This window comes from Salvelinus sp. IW2-2015, linkage group LG4q.1:29 (assembly GCF_002910315.2).
Source record: "Salvelinus sp. IW2-2015 linkage group LG4q.1:29, ASM291031v2, whole genome shotgun sequence".
NCBI classification, from domain to species: Eukaryota; Metazoa; Chordata; class Actinopteri; order Salmoniformes; family Salmonidae; genus Salvelinus; species Salvelinus sp. IW2-2015.
The window spans coordinates 76716030-76738961 of NC_036842.1; the positions used below are offsets into that span (position 1 = coordinate 76716030).

The following is a 22932-nucleotide window of genomic DNA, read 5'->3' on the forward strand; positions in this document are numbered from 1 at the left end:
AGATCCTCGTGTGGAATAGACAATCATGACCAATTTCTATCTGAAACAATCAGAATGTGACCTATAGGATATAGAACTAAGCACACAGATGATAGGATATAGAATTGGGYACATATAGTTTACTGTGGCAGGAATGGGACACCCTGTGTAGGTTGATGTGCAGCCTCTCAATGATCACAATAGTAAGAGAGAAGAATCCTGGAGCACTCCCAATGTGCTCCGAGTTAGTGATCACACAGGCTGAAAACCAAAAACACTGTCTGCTAGCCAGTCTGAGTATGTAGGTGTACTCATCTAGCCTGGGTATCAGACAGTGCATTTCTGCTTTAGACCAAATTTACATAAGAACAACAGGAGTTGGCTACAGCAAAAACAGCCAGACACGCAGGCTAGATGAGTCCACCTGCACACTGAACTGAGAATACAGACAGAGGGGGGTATTTTCATAAGGGAGAGGAGACTTCCCAACAKGTCTTTGGAGGATCAGATTCAAACCAGGAGAAAAAAAACAAGTCAACTCAAATTAAAACAATGTATTTATCTGTTCACCTTTACAGGATGATAAGCTTTGAAACTAGCTTGATATAGAAKAAATAAAACCATAGATTATAATACGACTCACCACCCGGCACACTAACAAGCCCTAAGCTACACATATTATAGTTGAACATAAGCAACAGGCAAAGTTAAGAAGGTCAACAAGGACCTGGTTAGTTCCTTCCCCATCCCACCCCATGTCACTCCCTATTCCATCCAACACGTCCCAAGGTAGCCTTCCAACCCAGCCCTGCCCCACACAACTACTCAATCCAACCCAACCCCTAGATCAGGACTGTCCAGTCTTAYCTACAGAGGACCAGTCGTATGGCTCCAGGCTTCTGTTTCAACCAAGCACTAACACACCTGATTCAACTAATAAGTCTTCTATGAAGACAGAGGTCCAAACAGTGCTTGGAAGGAATGAAACCTGGCCATATACTGGCCCTCAGTGTGGATACGCTGGACACTGCTGACATCTAGATAGAAACCCATCCATCACACAAGGTGTTTCCCTTTTTCTACAGCATATAAACTTAATGCCCTACACAACTTCACTTCTGTATCATGTCACAAGGTACCAAAGGATGCTTGGAGAATCACAAACACTTTCCTAAAACGGAGAGGGGGAGAAAGAGGACAAAGAGGATAAATAGGAGGAAGAGGAGGGCTAAAGGAGTGACTGGTGCATGATTGTGTGAGTTTGTTTAGTGACAGACAGCTCCTGGTATGACAGTAGTTAGTCTCTGTGGTTCTCTCCTCCAGGGCGACAWCAGTGTGTTGTTTCATGTTGTGTTGTGTGTTAGGGTTGTCACCGAGGACGACAAACTACTATGGCTCTAGTAGTCTGGTTCACTTCCAWTTGGGTCAGTTGGGTCTGAAAACATAAGATTGGTTCTCTCTCACACAGACACAGAGACCCCCCTACCCTCCCTTTGTGAAAACAACAAGTAGCAAGCCTCTGAAGGAGTCACTGAGCAGAGAGGAGAAAAAAGAAAGAAAAGAAAGGATGTTCAGTCCACCTTCAACACCCCTTTCAACTCTGGTGTTTTTAGGTGTCTCTTGGTTGGTGGGCTGGTGCTCCTGACTACAGGCTAAAAGGCTTGTTTACAGAACAGTTTCTATGACAAACAGGGTGTGGTGGTTGGATAGGATATACTGGCCTCTGGGGTGAGGCCTGACAATGGCAGCCATATTGGATAGGTCTGGATGAAACGCACTAACTGATCCTTGGGAAGGAGTGATCATGTGGTGCTCCTGATGGTAGCTTCCAACCCCCAAAATGTAGAAAGTCAACAAGTGAAATTGGATCTCAAAGTGCGATTCCTTATWGTGGTAATGACTCCAGAAACAGTGGGCCGTGGACTAGAGCCAGAGAGCTTCTCTGAGAGCAAGGGGAGGGTAAAAAGCTGTGCCTGTCAAAACAGTGATTCACACACTAAATCAAATATAGAACAATTCTGAGAATTAAAAATCAAATTAGAGTGGGGGGGTGGCCGGGTTACTGAGTATAAACATTCCATCCCTGTCTCCGTCATGACAATGACAGTCTGACACTCTTGTCTTCCCATGGTGCACGGCTCTCTGGTCTCACCCCATCAGTTCTATCAGGGTTGGGTCAAAGGTAACCTAATGTAGCAGGCGCCTGAGCTGAGTCCCCACATCCATTTTTAAGGGGAAACGGAAGTTATGTTGAAAATATTGTATCCCTGAAAAACCCGCTTTCTGCCTACCCCGCGGATAGTGGGTCAACGGTCAATGAGAATACGACCCAGACCACAGCAGAGGGAATTTAGGATCCTGGGAATGCTGCACTCCTTTCTGGGTAAGAGGGGGTAATAATGTGGTTGTGGTGGTGGTGGAGGTAAAGGTGGAGGTGGTGGTGGAGGGGGACTATGACTGAGTTATAAAGAATATCTAGACGAGGGTGACATTTTAACATTTCACACCGCCGCTTCTCATACATATAATCCATAAAAATCCTTGTTTAGTAATAAAAAAAATGGCCATGTTTATATGTATATAATAGTCTGTTTCTGCTCTTTAGGAAATGATAGTCTGTGTGTGTGAGGGGAGTGGGGGTTTGTCTCCCCTTCACTACAACTCCATGTCCTGAGCCTCATCCTCRGAGAAGTCTGACATGGAACTCTCAGATGAGGAGTCGCCTCCCTCCTCCTGCTCCTTTAGAGCCTCCTCTGTCGCATACTTCTGGAGATACTCTGGAACAGAGAGAAGGAAAAGAGAGAGGGAGTCAGACGGGAAATCTGGTGTGTGTGTGTGTGTGTGTGTGTGTGTGTGTCTCTCACCTTTGATCTTGTGTTTGTAGTCCTCTGGCCGGTGCAGGTACATGGCAGCAGCGTCTCCGTTGAGAGGATCGATGGGGTTGGGGTAGGCCAGCAGCTGGGGCAGGAATGCCTCAAAGATGTTGGTCAGGTCTGCAAGGGGAGGAGGAATGACCAGAGTTTTACATTATGGAGGTAGAGAGATGATAATGTGCACCCTACTCAAGGCAAACACTCAATGAGCTGTACTAGGGCTGTGGCAGTCGGTGATTGTCATGCAAATAACTAATGGTCTCGCGGTAATTTACCGTTAATTAACTTAAACACATTTAGCATCTCCTGGCCTCCATGCATAGCCTACAAGCCACTGATGCGGACCTTAGGAACATCTACATTTTAAAGTCTAAAACATCCATGTAATATAGCCTATACCATTACAATAAACACATTAATTATTTTAGCCCGGTCTAAAGAAACATGATATGAAGAAAATGCAGCCTATTTCAGTATAACAGAACATTCTGAGATGTCCTTACGTTAGGCCCTGATCTGGCTATGTCGTATGGCTGTGGGCTACACTTGTTCATTTAGCAGACAAGATTTGCTTAGAATTCCATGGCATTATTTTATAGTATGAAGAATTCAACTGCTGAATAAAATAGAAAGGATATTTTCCCCCAAACGATTGCTGATGGAGTGCGCACATGCGGGCTATTCTGTGTTGAGMCGTTAAAAGAAACAGATCCTCCTCTATATGCTTAATTTAGAGTTATTTATGCAACTTTAGCTGTGATACAAAAGTTAGGCTATATGTTTAGATTTTTATACATTCCAAGGCTGCATGATGCGAAAAAGTTGCATGAAAGGCATGAGCTCTGCCCTGTTGTACACATTTCATCAGTCTCTCATTCACAATTTGACAAGCACTTGATAATATTCTCCCCTATCAGACTATTCTTAATTTAATCTGGTCTTTACATATAGCCTACTAATATACTGTATCTGTGGAATAATTTTTTATTTGAGGATTGTTTTAAATCACTTTGCCTACAGTTGGAAGGAAAGACATGCGCAATTTGGGCAGATTATTGTTGAGTTGTGACTGTCTGTGAAAAGTAGAGAGCCCAAGGCATATCACAAAATACAATCACGGGAAAACAGTTTGGAAAGAAAAGTATTATTGCTGTAAAGAGAAGACATTGAAAAGACTAATCTGTCTTATAGTTATCAAAATGCTCACCTTAATTGAGTGAACAAAAGTATAGCCTATCTAATTGCCACCAGCGGACAGCATCCCAATATCCCCGGTGAGTGTGCACTGCKCATATTCACTATTTATCATTGAGTGCTACTTAAAAGTTTGTTTTTGGGGCCTCACGGGTGGCGCAGTGGTCTAGGGCACTGCATCGCAGCGCTAGCGGTGCCACCAGAGACTCTGGTTTCGCGCCCAGTCTCTGTCGCAGCCGGCGAGGGTTTGGCCGGTAGGGATATCCTTGTCTCATCGCGCACCAGCGACTCCTGTGGCGGGCCGGGCGCAGTGCGCGCTAACCAAGGTCGCCAGGTGCACGGTGTTTCCTCCGGACACATTCGTGCGGCTGGCTTCCGGGTTGGATGCGCGCTGTGTTAAGAAGCAGTGCGGCTTGGTTGGGTTGTGTTTCGGAGGACGCATGGCTTTCGAACCTTCGTCTCTCCCGAGCCCGTACGGGAGTTGTAGCGATGAGACAAGATAGTACCTACTTACTAACAATTGGATACCACGAAATTGGGGAGAAGGGGGTAAAAAAAAAATGTTGGACAATCATTTCCTCCTCCAGTTAAGATGAACATCATATTCTATTTGTGTAGGCCTATTTTATGTACGTCATTTTTATTGATCGGTTTGTCAGTGTCAGCAGAGTAGGCTACCATGTAATTTGTCTTATTAAAAAAAGATTCKGATAATGTCACCAGTCATATAAAGTGTAGTARAATTGCATGAAATGTGTTTATAAAAAAGCAACATTTTTCCCATGCAAAGAAAGAAAACACGTCTGATATAGCCTGTAGCCTGCTCTACACTATATGCACTCAGCCATGCATTGAACTGTCTTTTTTTGCAAACAGTGATTTAMATTACTAGCCGAAATGATGACTATCCAATCTGCTCATCACATTACAAAGAGAAGGCTATCTTAGTCTGCAAATGCAATGATGCATGGAATGCTTTATTATAAAGGTGAATTTTTATGAAGAACATTAGCATCCCCAAACTTGAAACTTACATGCAGCCTATGTATGCCAGGTAGGCTACACTGGTTGTAATGTGCTTAATTTTAAGATGGGATCCKCTTTTAAATAATGTCCGGTTAAAACTGTTTTCACACATGATTGTGCAATGACTGGGCTTATAAGAACATGTTTCACTAGGCTGTATGTAGGCTATGTGCTCTCCAACCGTGTTCCAGGGGTCCGAGGCCTAGTCTATAGGCTACTTTGGAGTTATTTAGCCAATTTACTGTACGAGTCAAAAGTTGACACCTAGTCATTACAGCATTTTTCTTTATTTTTACTATTTTCTCAATTGTAGAATAATAGTAAAGACATCAAAACTATGAAATAACACAAATGGAATCATGTAGTAACCAAAAAAGTAAGTAGCCACCCTTTGCCTTGATGACAGCTTTGCACACTCTTGGCATTCTCTCAACCAGCTTCATGAGGTAGTCCCTGGAATGCATTTCAATTAACAGGTGTGCCTTGTTATAAGTTAATTTGTGGAATTTATTTCCTTCTTAATAAATTTGAGACAATCAGTTGTGTTGTGACAAGGTAGGGGTGGTATACAGAAGATAGCCCTATTTGGTAAAAGACGAAGTCCATATTATGGCAAGACCCGTTCAAATAGGCAAAGAGAATCGACAGTCCATCATTACTTTAAGACACGAAGGTCAGTCAATCCGGAAAATTTCAAGAAGTTTCTTCAAGTGCAGTCGCAAAAACCATCAAGCGCTATGATGAAACTGGCTCTCATGAGGACTGCCACAGGAAAGGAAGACCCATAGTTACTTCTGCAGCAGAGGATAAGTTCATTAGAGTTACCAGAAATTGCAGCCCAAATAAATGCTTCAGAGTTCAAGTAACAGACACATCTCAACATCAACTGTTCAGAGGAGACTGCGTGAATCAGGTCTTCATGGTCAAATTGCTGCAAAGAAACCACTAATAAAGGACACCAATAACAAGAAGAGACTTGCTTGGGCCAAGAAACACGAGCAATRGACATTAGACCGGTGGAAATCTGTCCTTTGTTCTGATGAGTCCAAATTTGAGATTTTTGGTTTCAAATGCCATGTCTTTGTGAGATGCAGAGTAGGTGAACAGATGATCTGCGCATGTGTGGTTCCCACCGTGAAGCATGGAGGAGTGACGGTGTGCGGGTGCTTTGCTGGTTACACTGTCAGTGATTTATTTAGAATTCATGGCACACTTAACTAGCATGGCTACCACAGCATTCTGCAGCGATAYGCCATCCCATCTGGTTTGCGCTTAGTGGGACTATCAATGACAATGACCCAACACACCTCCAGGCTGTGTAAGGGCTATATGGCCAAGAAGGAGAGTGCTRCATCAGATGACCTGGCCTCCACAATCACCCAACCTCAACCCAATTGAGATGGTTTGGGATGAGTTGGACCACAGAGTGGTAAAGTAAAAGCAGCCAAGAAGTGCTCAGCATGTGTGGGAACTCCTTCAAGACTGTTGGAAAAGCATTCCAGGTGAAGCTGGTTGAGAGAATGTCAAGAGTGTGCAAAACTGTCATCAAGGCAAAGGGTGTCTACTTTGAAGAACCTAAAATATATGTATTGGTTACTGTTTTGGTTACTGCATGATTCCATATGTGTTACTTAATAGTTTTGATGTCTTCACTATTATCCTCCAATGTATAAAATAGCAAAAATAAAGAAAAACCCTTGAATGAGTAGGTGTGTCAAAACTCTTGACTGGTACTGTAGTTGTGACACAAACCTTACCAAAACATATAAACCTATGGACTAGACTACATGATTAGTGCGACTAGGATTTGAAAAGTTGCAAAAAAAAAGGCATGCGCTGTTTCTTGCCTTAAGATATCATATTTTAGGGCATCATTCACAAGTGATAATATTGTCACCCATCAGACTATTCTCAATTTAATCTTGTCTTTACATATAATACATAATATGTGAAATTAGTTTTGATTTAGAATGGCCTGTTATCATACACCTGTTGGAACAGGGGGGRAAAAATGCATGTCATCCGTATGCACTTAAATAGCGAATGGAGGACGCTTTTCCCGCAGTTAATTTTCTTACCAGCCAGGTAGGCTATACTCCTGTTGTAAAGAGAAGCAATGTGCTTAATATTAGCAAAGTTGAGAAATAAATATAGTAGGCCTAGCCTATAGAAATCTGTTTTCTCAAGCAATTGCATAGCCTATAGAAATGTTGCGCAAAGTGAGGTCATGGGTTCTGTGTTTGATTTTGGATGCATTTGCATTGATGACAGGGACAATACAGCGCTGAGTACCAGGCCATTATCCACTGGCAGTTAGCAAGTCTGGTAGGCTACTAATGACCATCAGASGCATCAGAGCACAGTTTTGGAGAAGCCTTGTTACCGTGAATAAACGGTCACATGGAATTTGACTGCGGTCATGACTCATTACCGCTCCACTAGCGGTCACACAGGAACTACAATAAAAAAAACACCCCATCCCAAGTATTTCATTGGAGGTTAGTTGGCCTTGCAGTTTCGCATTTCATATCCAGTTCTGTCATGATAATAAACGACCACTAGAGGTCTCTTTTCTGTTATCACCTACAATACAACAACCTATCTAAATCAAAACAATGACATTTTATGTGACATACACATGGTTAGCAGATGTTAATGCGAGTGTAGCGAAATGCTTGTGCTTCTAGTTCCGACTATGCAGTAATATCTAACAAGTAATCTAACCTAACAATTTCACAACAACTACCTTATACACACAAGTGTAAAGGAATGAATAAGAATATGTACATAAAAATATATGAATGAGTGATGGCCGAACGGCATAGGCAAGATGCAGTAGATGGTATAGAGTACAGTATATACATATGAGATGAGTAATGTAGGGTATGTAAACATTATATAAAGTGGCATTGTTTAAAAGTGGGCTAGTGATACATTTATTCCATCAATTCTTCCATGATTAAAGTGGCTGGAGTTGAGTCAGTATGTTGGCAGCAGCCCTCAATGTTAGTGATGGCTGTTTAACAGTCTGATGGCCTTGAGATAGAAGCTGTTTCAGTCTCTCGGTCCCCGCTTTGATGCACCTGTACTGACCTCGCCTTCTGGATGATAGCGGGTAAACAGGCAGTGGCTCGGGTGGTTGTTGTCCTTGATCTTTTTGGCCTTCCTGTGACATCGGTGGTGTAGGTGTCATGGAGGGCAGGTAGTTTGCCACCGGTGATGTGTTGTGCAGACCTCACTACCCTCTGGAGAGCCTTGCGGTTGTGGGCGGAGCCGTTGCCATACCAGCGGTGATACAGCCGACAGGATGCTCTCGATTGTGCATATGTAAAAGTTTGAGAGTGTTTTTGATTTACAAGCCAATTTCTTCAGCCTCCTGAGGTTGGAGAGGCGCTGCTGCACCTTCTTCACCACGCTGTCTGTGTGGGTGGACCATTTCAGTTTGTCTGTGATGTGTACACCGAGGAACTTAACTTCCCACCTTCTCCACTACTGTCCCGTCGATGTGGATAGGGGGGTGCTCCCTCTGCTGTTTCCTGAAGTCCACAATCATCTCCTTTGTTTTTGTTGACATTAAGTGTGAGGTTATTTTCCTGACACCACACTCTGAGGCCCTCACCTCCTCCCTGTAGGCTGTCTCATCGTTGTTGGTAATCAAGCCTACAACTGTAGTGTCGTCTGCAAACTTGATGATTGAGTTGGAGGCGTGCATGGCCACGCAGTCATGGGTGAACATGGAGTACAGGAGGGCTGAGAACACACCCTTGTGGGGCCCCAGTGTTGAGGATCAGTGGGGTGGAGATGTTGTTACCTACCCTCACCACCTGGGGGCGGCCCGTCAGGAAGTCCAGGACCCAGTTGCACAGGGCGGGGTCGAGACTCAGGGTCTTGAGTTTGGAGTGAAGGAGAGCCCACAGGTTTTGGTAGCGGGTCGTGTCAGTGGCACTGTATTGTCCTCAAAGCGAGCAAAGAAGTTGTTTAATTTGTCTGGGAGCAAGACATCGTGGTCCGCGACAGGGCTGGCTTTCCTTTTGTAGTCTGTGATTGACTGTAGGCCCTGCCACATACCTCTCGTGTCTGAGCCGTTGAATTGCAACTCTACTTTGTCTCTATACTGACGCTTAGCTTGTTTGATTGCCTTGGAGGGAATAGCTACACTGTATTCGGTCATGTTTCCGGTCACCTTGCCCTGATTAAAAGCAGTGGGTCGCGCTTTCAGTTTTGCACGAATACTGCCATCAATCCACGGTTTCTGGTTGGGGAAGGTTTTAATAGAGGCTGTGGGTACAAMATCACCGATGCACTTGCTAATAAACTCGCTCACCTAATCAGCGTATTCATCAATGTTGTTGTTCGACAATATGCGGAACATATCCCAGTCCACGTGATCGAAGCAATCTTGAAGCGTGGAATCCGATTGGTCGGACCAGCGTTGAACAGACCTGAGCACGGGTGCTTCCTGTTTTACTGTCTGTCTATAGGCTGGGAGCAACAAAATGGAGTCGTGGTCAGCTTTTCTGAAAGGGGGACGGGGGAGGGCTTTATATGCGTCGCGGAAGTTAGAATAACAATGATCCAGGGTTTTGCCAGCCCAGGTCGCGCAATCGATATGCTGATAAAATTTAGGGAGCCTTGTTTTCAGATTAGCCTTGTTAAAATCCCCAGCTACAATAAATGCAGCCTCAGGATATGTGGTTTCCAGTTTACATAGTCAAATTAAGTTATTTCAAGGCCGTCGATGTGTCTGCTTGGGGGGAATATACATGACTGTGATTATGATCGAAGAGAATCCTCTTGGTAGATAATGCGGTCGGCATTTGATTGTAAGGAATTCTAGGTCAGGTGAACAAAAGGACTTGAGTTCCTGTATGTTGTTATGATCACAAGGCATACACCCCCACCCTTCTTCTTACCAGAGAGATGCTTGTTTCTGTCGGCGCGATGCGTGAAGAAATCAGGTGGCTGTACCGACTCCGATAGCGTGTCTCGAGTGAGCCATGTTTCCGTGAAACAAAGAACGTTACAGTCTCYGATGTCTCTCTGGAAGGCAACCCTTGCTTGGATTTTGTCTACCTTGTTGTCAAGAGACTGGACATTGGCAAGTAGTATGCTTGGGAGCGGTGCGCGATGTGCCCGTCTACGGAGCCTGACCAGAAGACCGCTCCGTCTGCGGCGCCGTTGTTTTGGRTCGCCGGCTGGGATCCGATCCATTGTCCTGGGTGGTGGACCAAACAGAGGATCKGCTTCGGGATAGTCGTATTCCTGGTCGTAATGCTGGTGAGTTGACGTTGCTCTTATATCCAATAGTTCCTCCCGACTGTATGTAATAAACCCTAAGATTTCCTGGGGTAACAATGTAAGAAATAACACCCCMAAAAAATACTGCATAGTTTCCTACGAACGCGAAGCGAGGCTGCCATCTCTGTTTGGCGCCGCTGCTCTGAAGCAGTGAATCGGGCAACAACTCAAACCAGAAAGGGTGCTCTGTTCCGATCATGTTGAAACCCATTGACCCTGCTTAAAAAAACCATACTATTCCCCGTCTGGTATGTCCCACTGACAGTGTTCATAATTGTTGAAACAGAGTACACATTACCGCAGAAAGGTAAATTGTTATTACAGGTTTTAATGAWAGGAACTTCTCTTTGGCAATTAGGGCTGACCCCAATTAGTCGACTAGCTGATTGTTTGGTCGATAGGCTGTTGGTCGACCAAGATTATTATATATATTTTTTTTTTGAGTCGAGCAGTAGCATATACAGTACCACTCAAAAAGTTTGGACACCTACTCATTCAGGGGTTTTTCTTTATTTCTAGAATAATAGTGAAGACATCAAAACTATGAAATGACACATATGGAACCATGTAGTAACCACAGTGTTAAACAAATCAAAATATAGTTTATATTTGAAATTCTTCAAAGTAGCCACCATTTGCCTTGATGAAAGCTTTGCACACTCTTGAGCTGTGGAGCTTCTCAAAGTAATGTTTTCTTCACCTCAAACAGCAAGCAAACAAAGTCTGTTTTACATCCATTGAAAATGACAGTACAGTAGTTCAATATATTTGAGGAAAAAAATCCAGCCCTCTCCCTTTCCATAACCACTCGGCGTGGTAAATGACATGCTCTGATCCTGTGGAAAAGTCATAAAATAGGCCTACCTGTGTCTGTCCCGAACTCACTGTAGTGGGAAACTGAGAGCCCAGAATGTTTTATAGAATGACTCAAGCTTGCTAGCACAAGTTCATAGTTGATACAATGTTTCAAGTTCATTGCAGATAGGCCATGCGTAGCCAATGTGATTTCTAGGATATTTATTTTCATCAAATATTTTCTACCTGCAGGCTGCAATATTTATTTGTCGGCTTTATGTAGGCTATTTCCACATAGTTGGCAATGGCAATAGAAGTTACTTTTTAGGCTTGCATCATTTTCATTTAGATTTGGATAGAATTTTGATTACCCACATTACAATCCTTTTGAAATGCGAAGATGTTATTATAAATTACATTAAACAAATGTGCATATGAAAACCAAAACTGACACACATATCGATAGAAATGGTGAGATAAATTGGCATTGTACATGAGAATGGTTGCAGACTCCTTGTGTAGCCTATTACCAGCAACTTCAGGAGAGTAACGGAAGAATCTGTGAAAGCCAGCAGGAGGAGGATGGTCGTGTCAGGTTAAGTATTATTATATTTTTTCTGGTTAWCTTGATCTCTGGCTCCCTTTTGAGTCATTTGTGTCTTATTTTGTCACACAGTGTGCTTAGACAAGCTAAATGCATATAGTTGATTTTATTCAAACACATACGGTGTGTCTATATAAGGAMAGACGCACGTTTAAAAATTTCAACCCTTCAATTGGTGGAAAKAACAGATGACTTTCGGTCGACCAAGATTTTTGACAATCATGTTCAGTTGGGAGCTACTTAAGTTTATACAGACATTCTATACCTGTTTTTCCAGTCTGTCCCTCTTATATCAGCTTGTCACAGCTGCTCCTTACAGCCAACAGTCCAGATTTGATGAGAGAAAAGGTATGTACCCATGTCATGGAACAAACCATTCAGTAGGTTTCAAACATTGTCAAACTGAGGTGGTACCATGTCCATTATATATCCAAGTAGACATTTTGGAACTGTTACTCACCGTACAGGGCTGTCCATGTCTGGTTGATGACATCTAGACACACCGTACCTGACCTGAAGGAGAGGGGAGATGAGAGAGAAAGAATAAAATTATCAAAATTGTGAGAATCCTTTTGTGATATAGGCTAACATCAAACAAACATCATGGATAATTGATAAGATTGTCCAGGCCTATACGTCAACATGGATTAATTGCTAACTACTAAAACGATAATCATCATAAGAACTTACGCTTCATCAATATTGGGATGGAATATTTTATTCATGAATCCTGTGAGGAGAACAATAAGTCAGTCTGCATAGAAAACCTGTGGCTTGAAAAGATGTTACTGTCATTTCCATAATGCTTTCACCAGTTGTGTTTATAATTGTATATTACATAGAGTGTTGTGACCGATGCATTGTCACACTGTACCTATAGATGGAGACTTGAAGGGGTATWTGTCCGGTAGGTCTACTCGAACCTTCCATACACCTCCTTCATACGGTGCTAAACAACAACATTTGATTAGAAACACACACACGTGCACATACCTCCACATGTTCACACACTGGGAGGAAGATTGCCTCCACACCATAGCAGATATCAACATACATATCTTGCATTGACACAATTAGCCAGTGAGGATGTTTATGAAAACACTTACTTACCAACTTAGTGGCCTTGTGGTTAGAGTGTCCACCCTGAGATTTGAAGGTTGTGAGTTCAATCCCTGGCTGAGTCATTCATTTTATTTAACCTTTATTTAACTAGGCAAGTCAGTTAAGAACAAATTCTTATTTACAATGACGGCCTACAGGGGAACAGTGCCTTGTTCAGGGGCAGAACGACAGATTTGTACCTTGTCAGCTCAGGATTCGATACAGCAACCTTTCGGTTACTGGCYCAATGCTCTAACCACTAGGCTACATGCTGCCCCGGGATACCGAAGACTATAAAAATGGGACCTGATGCATCTCTGGTTGGCCCTCAGCATTACGGGGTATTGCCCTGCGATAGATCCGGTCCAGGGGGTGTACTTGTACATCAAGCTGCCTCGTGCTACAGAAACAGGAGACTCCTGCACTATGAGCCGTTCTGGCTCAAGGTTACTTACTTCCTTGTGGGCCGTAGAACTTGACCACAAATTCGTTGAGTCCACTGAGGATGGTGACCTCATGCTTGCTCTCGATGCTGAGCACTTGTTAAGGAAAAGACACAACTGAAAATTAACTAACAAGGAGAGGGAAACAGTACAAACAAATGTTGAAATGTCTGTAAGCAAGCAAATTAAATGAGCTACAAATAAGATACAATTCGTTGGGAGAAATGGTACTGGTCCAAAGTAGTGCACTAAATAGTGTGACATTAGTGGTCTGTGTGAGTGAATGAGTGAGTGAGTGAGAGAAAGAAGGGCCTTCTACGCCATCAAAAGGAACACAACATTTGACATCCCAATTAAGATCTGGCAAGAAATATACTCCAATCAGTTATAGAAACCATTGCCCTCTATAGCTGTGAGGTCTGGGGTCCACTCATCAACCAAGAATTCACAAAATGGGACAAATACCCAATTGAGACTCWACATGCAGAATTCTGCAAAAGTATTCTCAGAGTACAACACAAAACCCCAAATAAAGCATGCAGAGCAGAATTAGGACTATACTCACTAATGATCAAAATCCAGAAAAGTGACGTTAAATTCCACGACCACCTAAAGGAAAGTGATGCCCAAACCTTCCATCAAAAAGCCCTAACCTGCAAGATGAACCTAGAGAAGAGTCCCCTCAGCCAGTTGGTTATGGGGCTCTTTTCACAAATACAAACAGACCCCAGGACAGCAACACAATTTAGACCCAACCAAATTATATATATAAAAAAAGAGAACTACTTGACACATTGGAAAGAATCAACCAAAAAACAGAACAAACTGGAATTCTATCTGGCCCTACAGAGAGTACACAGTGGCAGAATACCTGAATAATAGCGTTGATATTGAGCGAGGTCGCCATAGGCAGACCTGGCTCTCAAGAGTAGACAAAATATGTGCCCACTGCCCACAAAATGAGGTGGAAACCAAGCTGCACTTTCTAACCTCCTGCCAAATGTACAACCATATAAGAGACACATATCCCTCAAATTACACAAACCCCAAAGAATTCAAACAAATCACATTGACAAACTCCTGTATGTTAGGCGAAATACTGCAGTGTGCAATCCCAGCAGCAAAATGTGTGACCTGCTGTCAGAAGAAAAGGTCAACCAGTGGATCAGAAACACCAAATGTAAATATAACCTAACCAGAACTAACACCCACGACAACCTCAGACTCTACCCAGAACTAACTGTAGATATAAGCTTCTCTCCTGGGGAGAATAGGAACCAAAACAATAAGAAATTACCAGTGTCCCATCAACTAGGGCTCTGGGAGACCAGGTTCTGGACTGATGAGGATCCCTGCCCTGATGCTACACGCTGGGCATCAATCACTGGGGTTCTGGGGCTTGAGTTAGCCTCTCCAGCCTTATGGATGGAATGACCTTCCACATTCTGACACCTGTGTCCTGGTATTGTTTAGACCAATGAATTGTTACAGCTCAGTTGGCCAATGTTCTAGTTCACCAGGGTAAAGAGAAGGCTCAGGGAGGGAAAATAATGGGAAAGAAAAGAAATAAAGAGAAATAGAAAAACTGAGAATTTGAAAGAGGAGGAAATGGGGAAGAGAGTTTGACATACAGCAGCAGCTGAACCTCAGAGAGAGAGAAAGATAGAGAGAGACAACCAGGGTAGAAAGGTTTCCATTCTGCAGCATCAGAGACATGGCTGACACATGGTTGTGTGTGTGTGTGCTGGGCAGTTGTGTAGCATCCACTGTTTTCCAGTGTGACTACACAGTACAGTATGATCCAGATATTTCCGTGTGAAGAAATATGTCATTCAGACTAAGGGGACTAGAAACAACATGAGTTCTTGGGTTCTTGGGAGGAAGGTGCTGCTGTAGGGAGGATGTGTCATGATTACAGGATGTGTTGGTGACCGAGCAGGAGAATCCAGGGACATGTTGAGTGTGTGACATGAATCCAGACCTTAGTGTGTCTGTTACTCTCACCTGACACACACACACACACACACACACACACCCCAGTAGCAAGAGTTATTCCATGTTTCATCATCCTGTCACTTCCTTCCCAATGAAAAACATGACATGATCTCCTAAACTTCCCTTCTCAATAAGGCAGTCATAGAGCCTATTCCAGCTCACTAGAAGGCAAAAATGCTAGCTTGTTGTGTACTGTATATGGGTTGATGTATTTTACCTCATGTGTCTTACACTCCTCAGGGGGGACCTCAAGTCTTATCCTCTTCATTCTCACAGCTCAAACAGGCTGAAAAGCAAGTTGAAGCAGGAAAGGATTCATCCAACATTCACCTCGGCTGCCGGCTTGCCCCTAGGATCTGAAATCTGCCGCTCACACCTGTACTTCTACAGTGGCAAGACAAAGTATGYGAACCCTTAGGAATTACCTGGATTTCTGTCTAAATTGGTCATCAAATTTGATCTGATCTTCATCGAAGTCACAACAATAGACAAACATAGTGCTTAACTTCTTAATAGGGGGCGCTGTTTTCACTTTGGGAAAGAATTGTGCCCAAATTAAACGGCCTYGTACTCTGTTCTAGATCATACAATATGCATATTATTATTACTATTGGATAGAAAACACTCTGAAGTTTCTAAAACTGTTTGAATTATATCTGTGAGTAAAACAGAACTCATTTGGCAGCAAACTTCCAAACAGGAAGTGAAAATTCTGAAAATGGGGCTCTGTGTCAGGGCCTGCCTATTCAACTGGCTTATATTTATGGATCTGTATGCACTTCATACGCCTTCCACTAGATGTCAACAGGCAGTAGAATGGGGTGTCTAGCTTGATCTGAGACCGAATGAGAGCTTGGAGTGACAGGTCCGCTCTTTTGTCAGTATTGAACTGCGCACCAAGGAACCTAACATTGTCTTCTGAAATGCGTTACATATACACGACGAAATGCTCCGGCTCTGATTTTATTGGATACATATGAGAAAAACATCCTAAAGTAGGATTTTCAACCGAGTTTGACCAGTTTATTCGACGTTTATTGGGAATTTKGGAATTTTTCATTCAGTGCGCAAAGAATTCTTGGACATGTGCCCTCCACATGGCTAGCCAAAGTTGCTAATTCGACAGAAGAAATGGACATTCTAAAACAAAACAACGATTTATTCTGGAACTAGGACTCCTTGCATAACATTCTGATGGAAGATCATCAAAAGTAAGAGAATATTTATGATGTTATTTCGTATTTTTGTGKWWTATGTTGGCTCCAACAAGGCGGAGAATAGGTGGGCGCTGTCTCACAATATTGCATGCTGTACTAAAGTTATTYTTTTTTTTTTTTAATCTAACACCGCGGTTGCATTAAGAACCAGTGTATCTTTCATTTGCTGCACAACATGTATTTTTTAGTAAAGTTTATGATGAGTTTTTTGGTTAGATTACGTGACTGTCCAAAATTGCTCCAGACAATTTGGTGCATCATGGCTACTTATTCACAATGTAAAACCAGGATTTGTAGCTCTAAATATGCACATTTTCGAACAAAACATAAATGTATTGTATAACATGATGTTATAAGACTGTCATCTGATGAAGTTGTCCAAAGGTTAGTGATTAATTTTATCTCTATTTCTGGGTTTTGTGAAAGCTATGTTGGCGGTGAATAAATGGCGTTGTGTGTTTGGCTATTGTGGTGAGCTAATATAAATATATATTGTGTTTTCGCTGTAAAACATTTTAAAAATCAGAAATGATGGCTGGATTCACAAGATGTTTCTTTCATTTGCTGTATTGGACTTGTGATTTCATGAAATTATATTATATGATATCCCTGTCGCGTTAGGCTAGGCTATGCTAGTCAGCTTTATTGATGAGGAGGATCCCGGATGGTGACTCGTTAGAGGTTAAACTAAAAACACACAAATTATTGTWWTTCTATTATCTATATTGAATACATAATACAAATTTAAACATTCACATTTTAGGTTGCAAAAAGTATGTGAACCCCTAGGCTAATAACTTCTCTTAAATCTAATCGTAGTCAGCTAACCTGGAGTCCAATTAACGAGACGAGATTGGAGATGTTGATTAGAGCTGCCTTGCCCTATAAAATAAAACACAAAATGTGAATTTGCTATTCACAAGAAGCATTGCCTAATGTGAACCATGCCTTGAACAGAAAATCTCAGAAGACCTAAGATTAAKAATTATTGACTTGCATAAAGCTGGAAAGGGTTACAAAAGTATCTCTAAAAGCCTTGACGTTCATCAGTACACGGTAAGACAAATTGTCTATAAATGGACAAAGTTCAGCACTGTTCCTACTCTACCTAGGAGTGGCCATCCTGCAAAGATGACTGCAAGAGCACAGCGTAGAATGCTCAATGAGGTTAAGAAGAATCCTTGAGTGTCAGCTAAAGACTTGCAGAAATCTCTGGAACATGCTAGCATCTGTTGATGAGTCTATGATACGTAAAACACTAAAAAAGAATGGTGTTCATGGGAGGACACCACAGAAGAAGCCACTGCTGTCCAAAAAAAACATTGCTGCACGTCTGAAGTTTGCAAAAGTGTACCTGAATGTTCCACAGTGCTACTGGCAAAATATTCTGTGGACAGATGAAACTACAGTTGAGTTGTTTGGAATGAGAACACAACACTATGTGTGGAGAAAAAAAGGTACAGCACACCAACATCAAAACCTCATCCCAACTGTAAAGTATGGTGAAGGGAGCATCTTGGTTTGGGGCTGCTTTGCTGCCTCAAGGCTTGTACAGCGTGCTCTTATTGACGGAAAAAGAAATTCAAGTTTATCAAGACATATTGCAGGAGAATGTAAGACTATCTGTCCRCCAATTGAAGCTCAACAGAAGTTGGGTGATGCAACAGGACAACGACCCAAAACACAGAAGTAAATCAACAGAATGGCTTCGACAGAAGAAAATACGCCTTCTGGAGTGGCCCAGTCAGAATCCTGACCTCAACCTGATTGAGATGCTGTGGCATGACCTCAAGAGAGCAGTTCACACCAGACATCAAGAATATTGCTGAACTGAAACAGTTTTGTAAAGAGGAATGGTCCAAAATTCCTCCTGACCGCTGTGCAGGTCTGATCCGCAACTACAGAAAACATGTGGTTGGGGTTATTGCTGCCAAAGGAGGGTCAACCAATTATTAAATCCAAGGGTTCACATACTTTTTCCACCCTGCACTGTGAATGTTTACACGGTGTGTTCAATAAAGACATGAAAACATATAATTATTTGTGTGTTTTTAGTATAAGTAGACTGTGTTTGTCTATTGTTGTGACCTAGATGCAGATCAGATCAAATTGTATGACCAGTTTATGCAGAAATCCAGGTATTTCCAAAGGGTTCACATACTTTTTCTGACCACTGTATATATAAACCTGATAGCTAACTGCCACAGACCTTCTATTGACCTCACTGTTATGGTAATCAGATGCAAACATGAACCCTGAGCTATACTCAGACCTGGAATAACCTGTCTGTTAAACACAGACTCCACCTACACCCAGAGCAGAGGGCCTGGTGAAATAGCTTTACCAAAATGGTGTCTTTTCATGTCAATCAGGAGGACCCACAGTTGGGTTGTACTTAGCTTGTCTTGAGTTGCAGCTAGGCTAACACTTAGGTTGTGGTTGCGTGTCTGTAGGTCTAAAGAACATGTTTTTTTATTGGGTTTAGGAAATACTAACTTAGAGGACAGGGCAGATGCCACTGATTAGTTGAATCAGGTGGTGTGTTAGTGTTGGGCTGAAACAAAAGCCTGCACACCCTGTGGTCCCTAGAAGCCGGGTTAAAGAACAATGGCCTAGAATAAAGGACGGAGGCAAGGCAGGCAGCGGTGACCTACAACAGACAGGACCTATAAATAAGCCTGGTTACAATGATGCAGTTTGGAACGGTGTATCTCGGTATTGTCTTTCCTAGGGGGGTTGCCCAAATAGACCTAGGGTCCAACCTGTTGTGCACACAACACAGGAAGCTGCTGAGAGGATGGCTCATAATAAGTCCGGAACAGAGCAAATGGAATCAAACACCTGGAAACAACGTGTTTGATATATTTGATACCATTCCACTAATTCTGCTCCAGCCATTTCCATGAGCCCATCATCCCCAATTAAGGTGCCACCAGCCTCCCGTGGTGCACCCACAGACATAAGCAAACACTGAAAGAACCAGAAGGTGCAAAGGGAAGAGACTAGGGCCTGACAAACACAGTCATGTGCTGTGTTCTACATTGAGCACACTCTACATTCACAGGTCTTCTGCTGCCTAGAGTAAACACCAGCCAGGTCTCACACTGGGTGGCTGATATCATGGACATGCCACATTTCTCCACAGGTGCTGGGCTAAAAACACTCAATTTACTGTGTGCAGGCTTTTCTACCAGGCTCTTCAGATAAAGAGAGCTGAGAGCTCAGAGACTAACATACAAGTCCTAATGACTGAGTAAAGGCAAYAGACAATGCTGGTTTGACAAAAAGAAAGGAAGGATTTACCGCAATACCCAGACCCCACCTGCTGCTGAGCTTCAGGAACACCCACAAGTGCATAMACATGCATGCACACAAACACAGAAAACACTAAATATCCAAAGGCAAAAAACAAACATGCTCAAATATCAAGATGAGAGTATATCTCCCTTTCCAACACTCAAAAGTGCTGTGTGTGTGTGAACCTGCTCCCAGACATCACATAGATTGCAGCAGCTCAGCTCAGGGAGCCCCAGCTGCCTGTTAGATCAGCCAGTCTCCTGCATATACAGACAGACCCCTCAGACAGACCCCTGCCCCACTCAATAGGCCACTGCTCATTTAGTTGAAACAGCCCAAATCCATCCTTTAAACCCCAAACGTCTTAGGGATAGCACCCTTTTTTGTTAATTTTCGCCTAAATGACATACCCAAATCTAACTGCCCTGTAGCTCAGGCCCTGAAGCAAGGTTATGCATATTCTTGGTACCATTTGAAAGGAAACACTTTGAAGTTTGTGGAAATGTGAATTGAATGTAGGAGAATATAAGACAATAGATCTGTTAGAAGAAAATACAAAGAAAAAAACAACCGGTCTTTTTCTACCACCGTCTTTGAAATGCAAGAGAAAGTTCATAGTTCTAGCCATCCCTCTGGTTGTAATTCCGATAGTGTCAACAAGATGGCAGCAGTGTATGTGCAAAGTTTCAGATGGATAACTTGAAGAATGACTGACCTACAATAATTTTAGTGTGAAGTCCCCAGGTACATTTGGGCAAATTGTGAAGGAGACATTCACATTCATATTTCATTTTTCTGCAAGAATATCATCAAATCTGTATACTTGGACTTTGATTTAGCTTTCCAAGTATTAGTAGCCATATTATAAATTCAACATTTGCAAACAACCAGTTTTCATAACTCTGAATATTCTTATAATTTTGTCCAAAATGAAAAGGCATGCGGTCGTACAAGGTTAGTAGCTACATTTTACGACATATACATGGTTTCCGGATACTCCCGTAAAGCCCAGCTCATTGGCTATCTAGCTAGCTTTGTTTGACGMCAATTGGTGCTCTCTSACCAGATATGGTGTCCTATAGGATATACTACACCCCTAATGAAATAGGGAAGTCTTGTTACCTTCTAGGATCTCTGAAGAATAGATACGAACGTGATTTGACTCGTTCAAACAACGTTTAGGGTGAGATTTTCACAGATTCCTTTCTTTGGAAATTGAACGAGTGGAAATTCAACATCGATTGTGCATGCTATAGGGACCTTTTTAGGATATGAAAAAGGATTTTATCTAACAAAACGACACTTCATGTTATCTCTGGGACCCTTTGGATGATAAATCAGAGCAAGATTTCAGAATGTAAGTACACATTTCAMCTTCAGAGGTGAATTTATCAAACCTATCGYGTTGAATAAAGTGTTTTGTTGTTAGGAGCTATCCTCAAACAATAGCATGGCATTTTTTTTCGCAGTAATAGCTACTGTATATTGGACAGTGCAGTTATATTAACAACAATTTAAGCTTTCAGCCGATATAAGACACTTATATCTATCGACATTTGTTGTTTCTCTAAAATCTGCGATCTTGACATAACGTGCTGAATGATTTACAACTGTCCCGTTGACGGAACGCCGATCCTTAAGATGTGTTATTTCATAGTTGGGATGTCATCACTATAATTCTACAATGTAGAAAATAGTAAAAAGAAAAGAAACTCTGGAATGAGTAGGTGTGTCCAAACTTTTTAGACATTTTGGCTAGAGAAATTGATGATACTACAATGCAACATATACATTGATCATCTCAGCAAGGTTTTACCCGTGGTCGTGGAGCAGGGTGGAACTGCAACTAAAATGTAGTTTAAATAACCATCTGCATTTTGAGTGTCTTTTTTCTAGTTATTTTATTAACGAAAGCATAAAGATGTTGATGAAAAATACTGTACCACTGTTTTGAGTTAGAAATGTAACACTTCAGAGTACTTAAGCATCGAATACATTGCAGGTAGGGTGATGTTCACACCAAAATTAGCCGGGCTATGAAGAGTCTATTGTCCTGATAATTGGGCTACAAGTGTTTGAAAACCTATTTTCAAAATGCTACCAGATGTCCATCACTACTGTAAATAAAAGCACAGCATCTTGTTTACATCTTGTTTACATTCTTTATTGTAACTACAATGTCACAAATAATTTGTATCTACCTTTCCAATTACTTTTAGAGTTTGGGATTAATTTGATTAATATTATGGTGTTTATATTCTGTTAGGAATGGAATGGAAACTATAGCGCTGTACAATATGACGGTTGGGAGTAGGCTACACAGTACTGGGCTATTTAGCTAAAGAATCCCTGTGTCGTACACAGGAGACCGGGGTTCAATTCCCCAACAGGGAGGAAGGAGTAAGCTGTCCTTGTAAATAAGAATTTGTTCTTAACTGACTTGCCTAGACATTTCTACACCATAATTTTAGTCTAACCAATACACAAATTGAGATTCAGTCAAAATAAAAATCTCATTGATTTATCAAGACCAGTCCCCATGCTTGTCTCAGAGCAGCGCAAAACAGAGCTAAACGGTGCTACGATATAATTCTCCCCCTACCCTCCATCTAGGCAAGTCTATTGTCCAGCTACCTGCTACAACAGCGCGAACGTTTCCTTAGTCAGCGCCATTATTAGTGCAATGCCCCTTAAAGTGTTGCTCTGTGCTACCCAGTGTGGCGGGGTGGGGGTCCAACTCCCTCCCTCCTCCGTTCCCCATGGGCTAAGTCTGTCTTCTGTGTGCGGCTCTATGGCCCATCCCGTGCCCCCTGCCCTCGTGCATTGAGCCTTGCGCACTTTCAGTAGATACAAATGGAGAACTGCAAGGCAATCCCATTGTGCGCCACTCGGGAGCCATGACCAAAATACACTGCTCAAAAAAATAAAGGGAACACTTTACAACACAACACAATGTAACTCCAAGTCAATCACACTTCTGTGAAATCAAACTGTCCACTTAGGAAGCAACACTGATTGACAATACATTTCACAATACATTTCACATGCTGTTGTGCAAATGGAATAGACAACAGGTGGAAATTATAGGCAATTAGCAAGACACCCCCAAT

The 22932-nt window shown here is 42.3% G+C and overlaps 1 protein-coding gene across 3 annotated transcripts in view; it reads right to left on the reverse strand.

The window, feature by feature from the left end:
- Positions 1-518: 518 nt before the first annotated feature.
- The window catches only part of LOC111962564 (ubiquitin-conjugating enzyme E2 H), a 28379-nt gene continuing 5965 nt past the window's right edge, over positions 519-22932 (reverse strand). Inside the window, exons 2-8 of one of the 3 annotated variants that reach the window (XM_070443129.1) lie at positions 13326-13402; positions 12880-12912; positions 12644-12718; positions 12460-12499; positions 12230-12282; positions 2844-2972; positions 519-2756 (exon numbers count right to left, since the gene is read on the reverse strand). In XM_070443129.1, the coding sequence (XP_070299230.1) occupies positions 2635-2756; positions 2844-2972; positions 12230-12282; positions 12460-12494 (339 nt within the window). In that variant the 5' untranslated portion in view covers positions 12495-12499; positions 12644-12718; positions 12880-12912; positions 13326-13402 and the 3' untranslated portion in view covers positions 519-2634. Of the gene's footprint in view, positions 2757-2843; positions 2973-12229; positions 12283-12459; positions 12500-12643; positions 12913-13325; positions 13405-22932 lie in introns of those variants that run through there. The other 2 variants (XM_023985724.3, XM_023985725.2) reach the window with 2 other exon arrangements.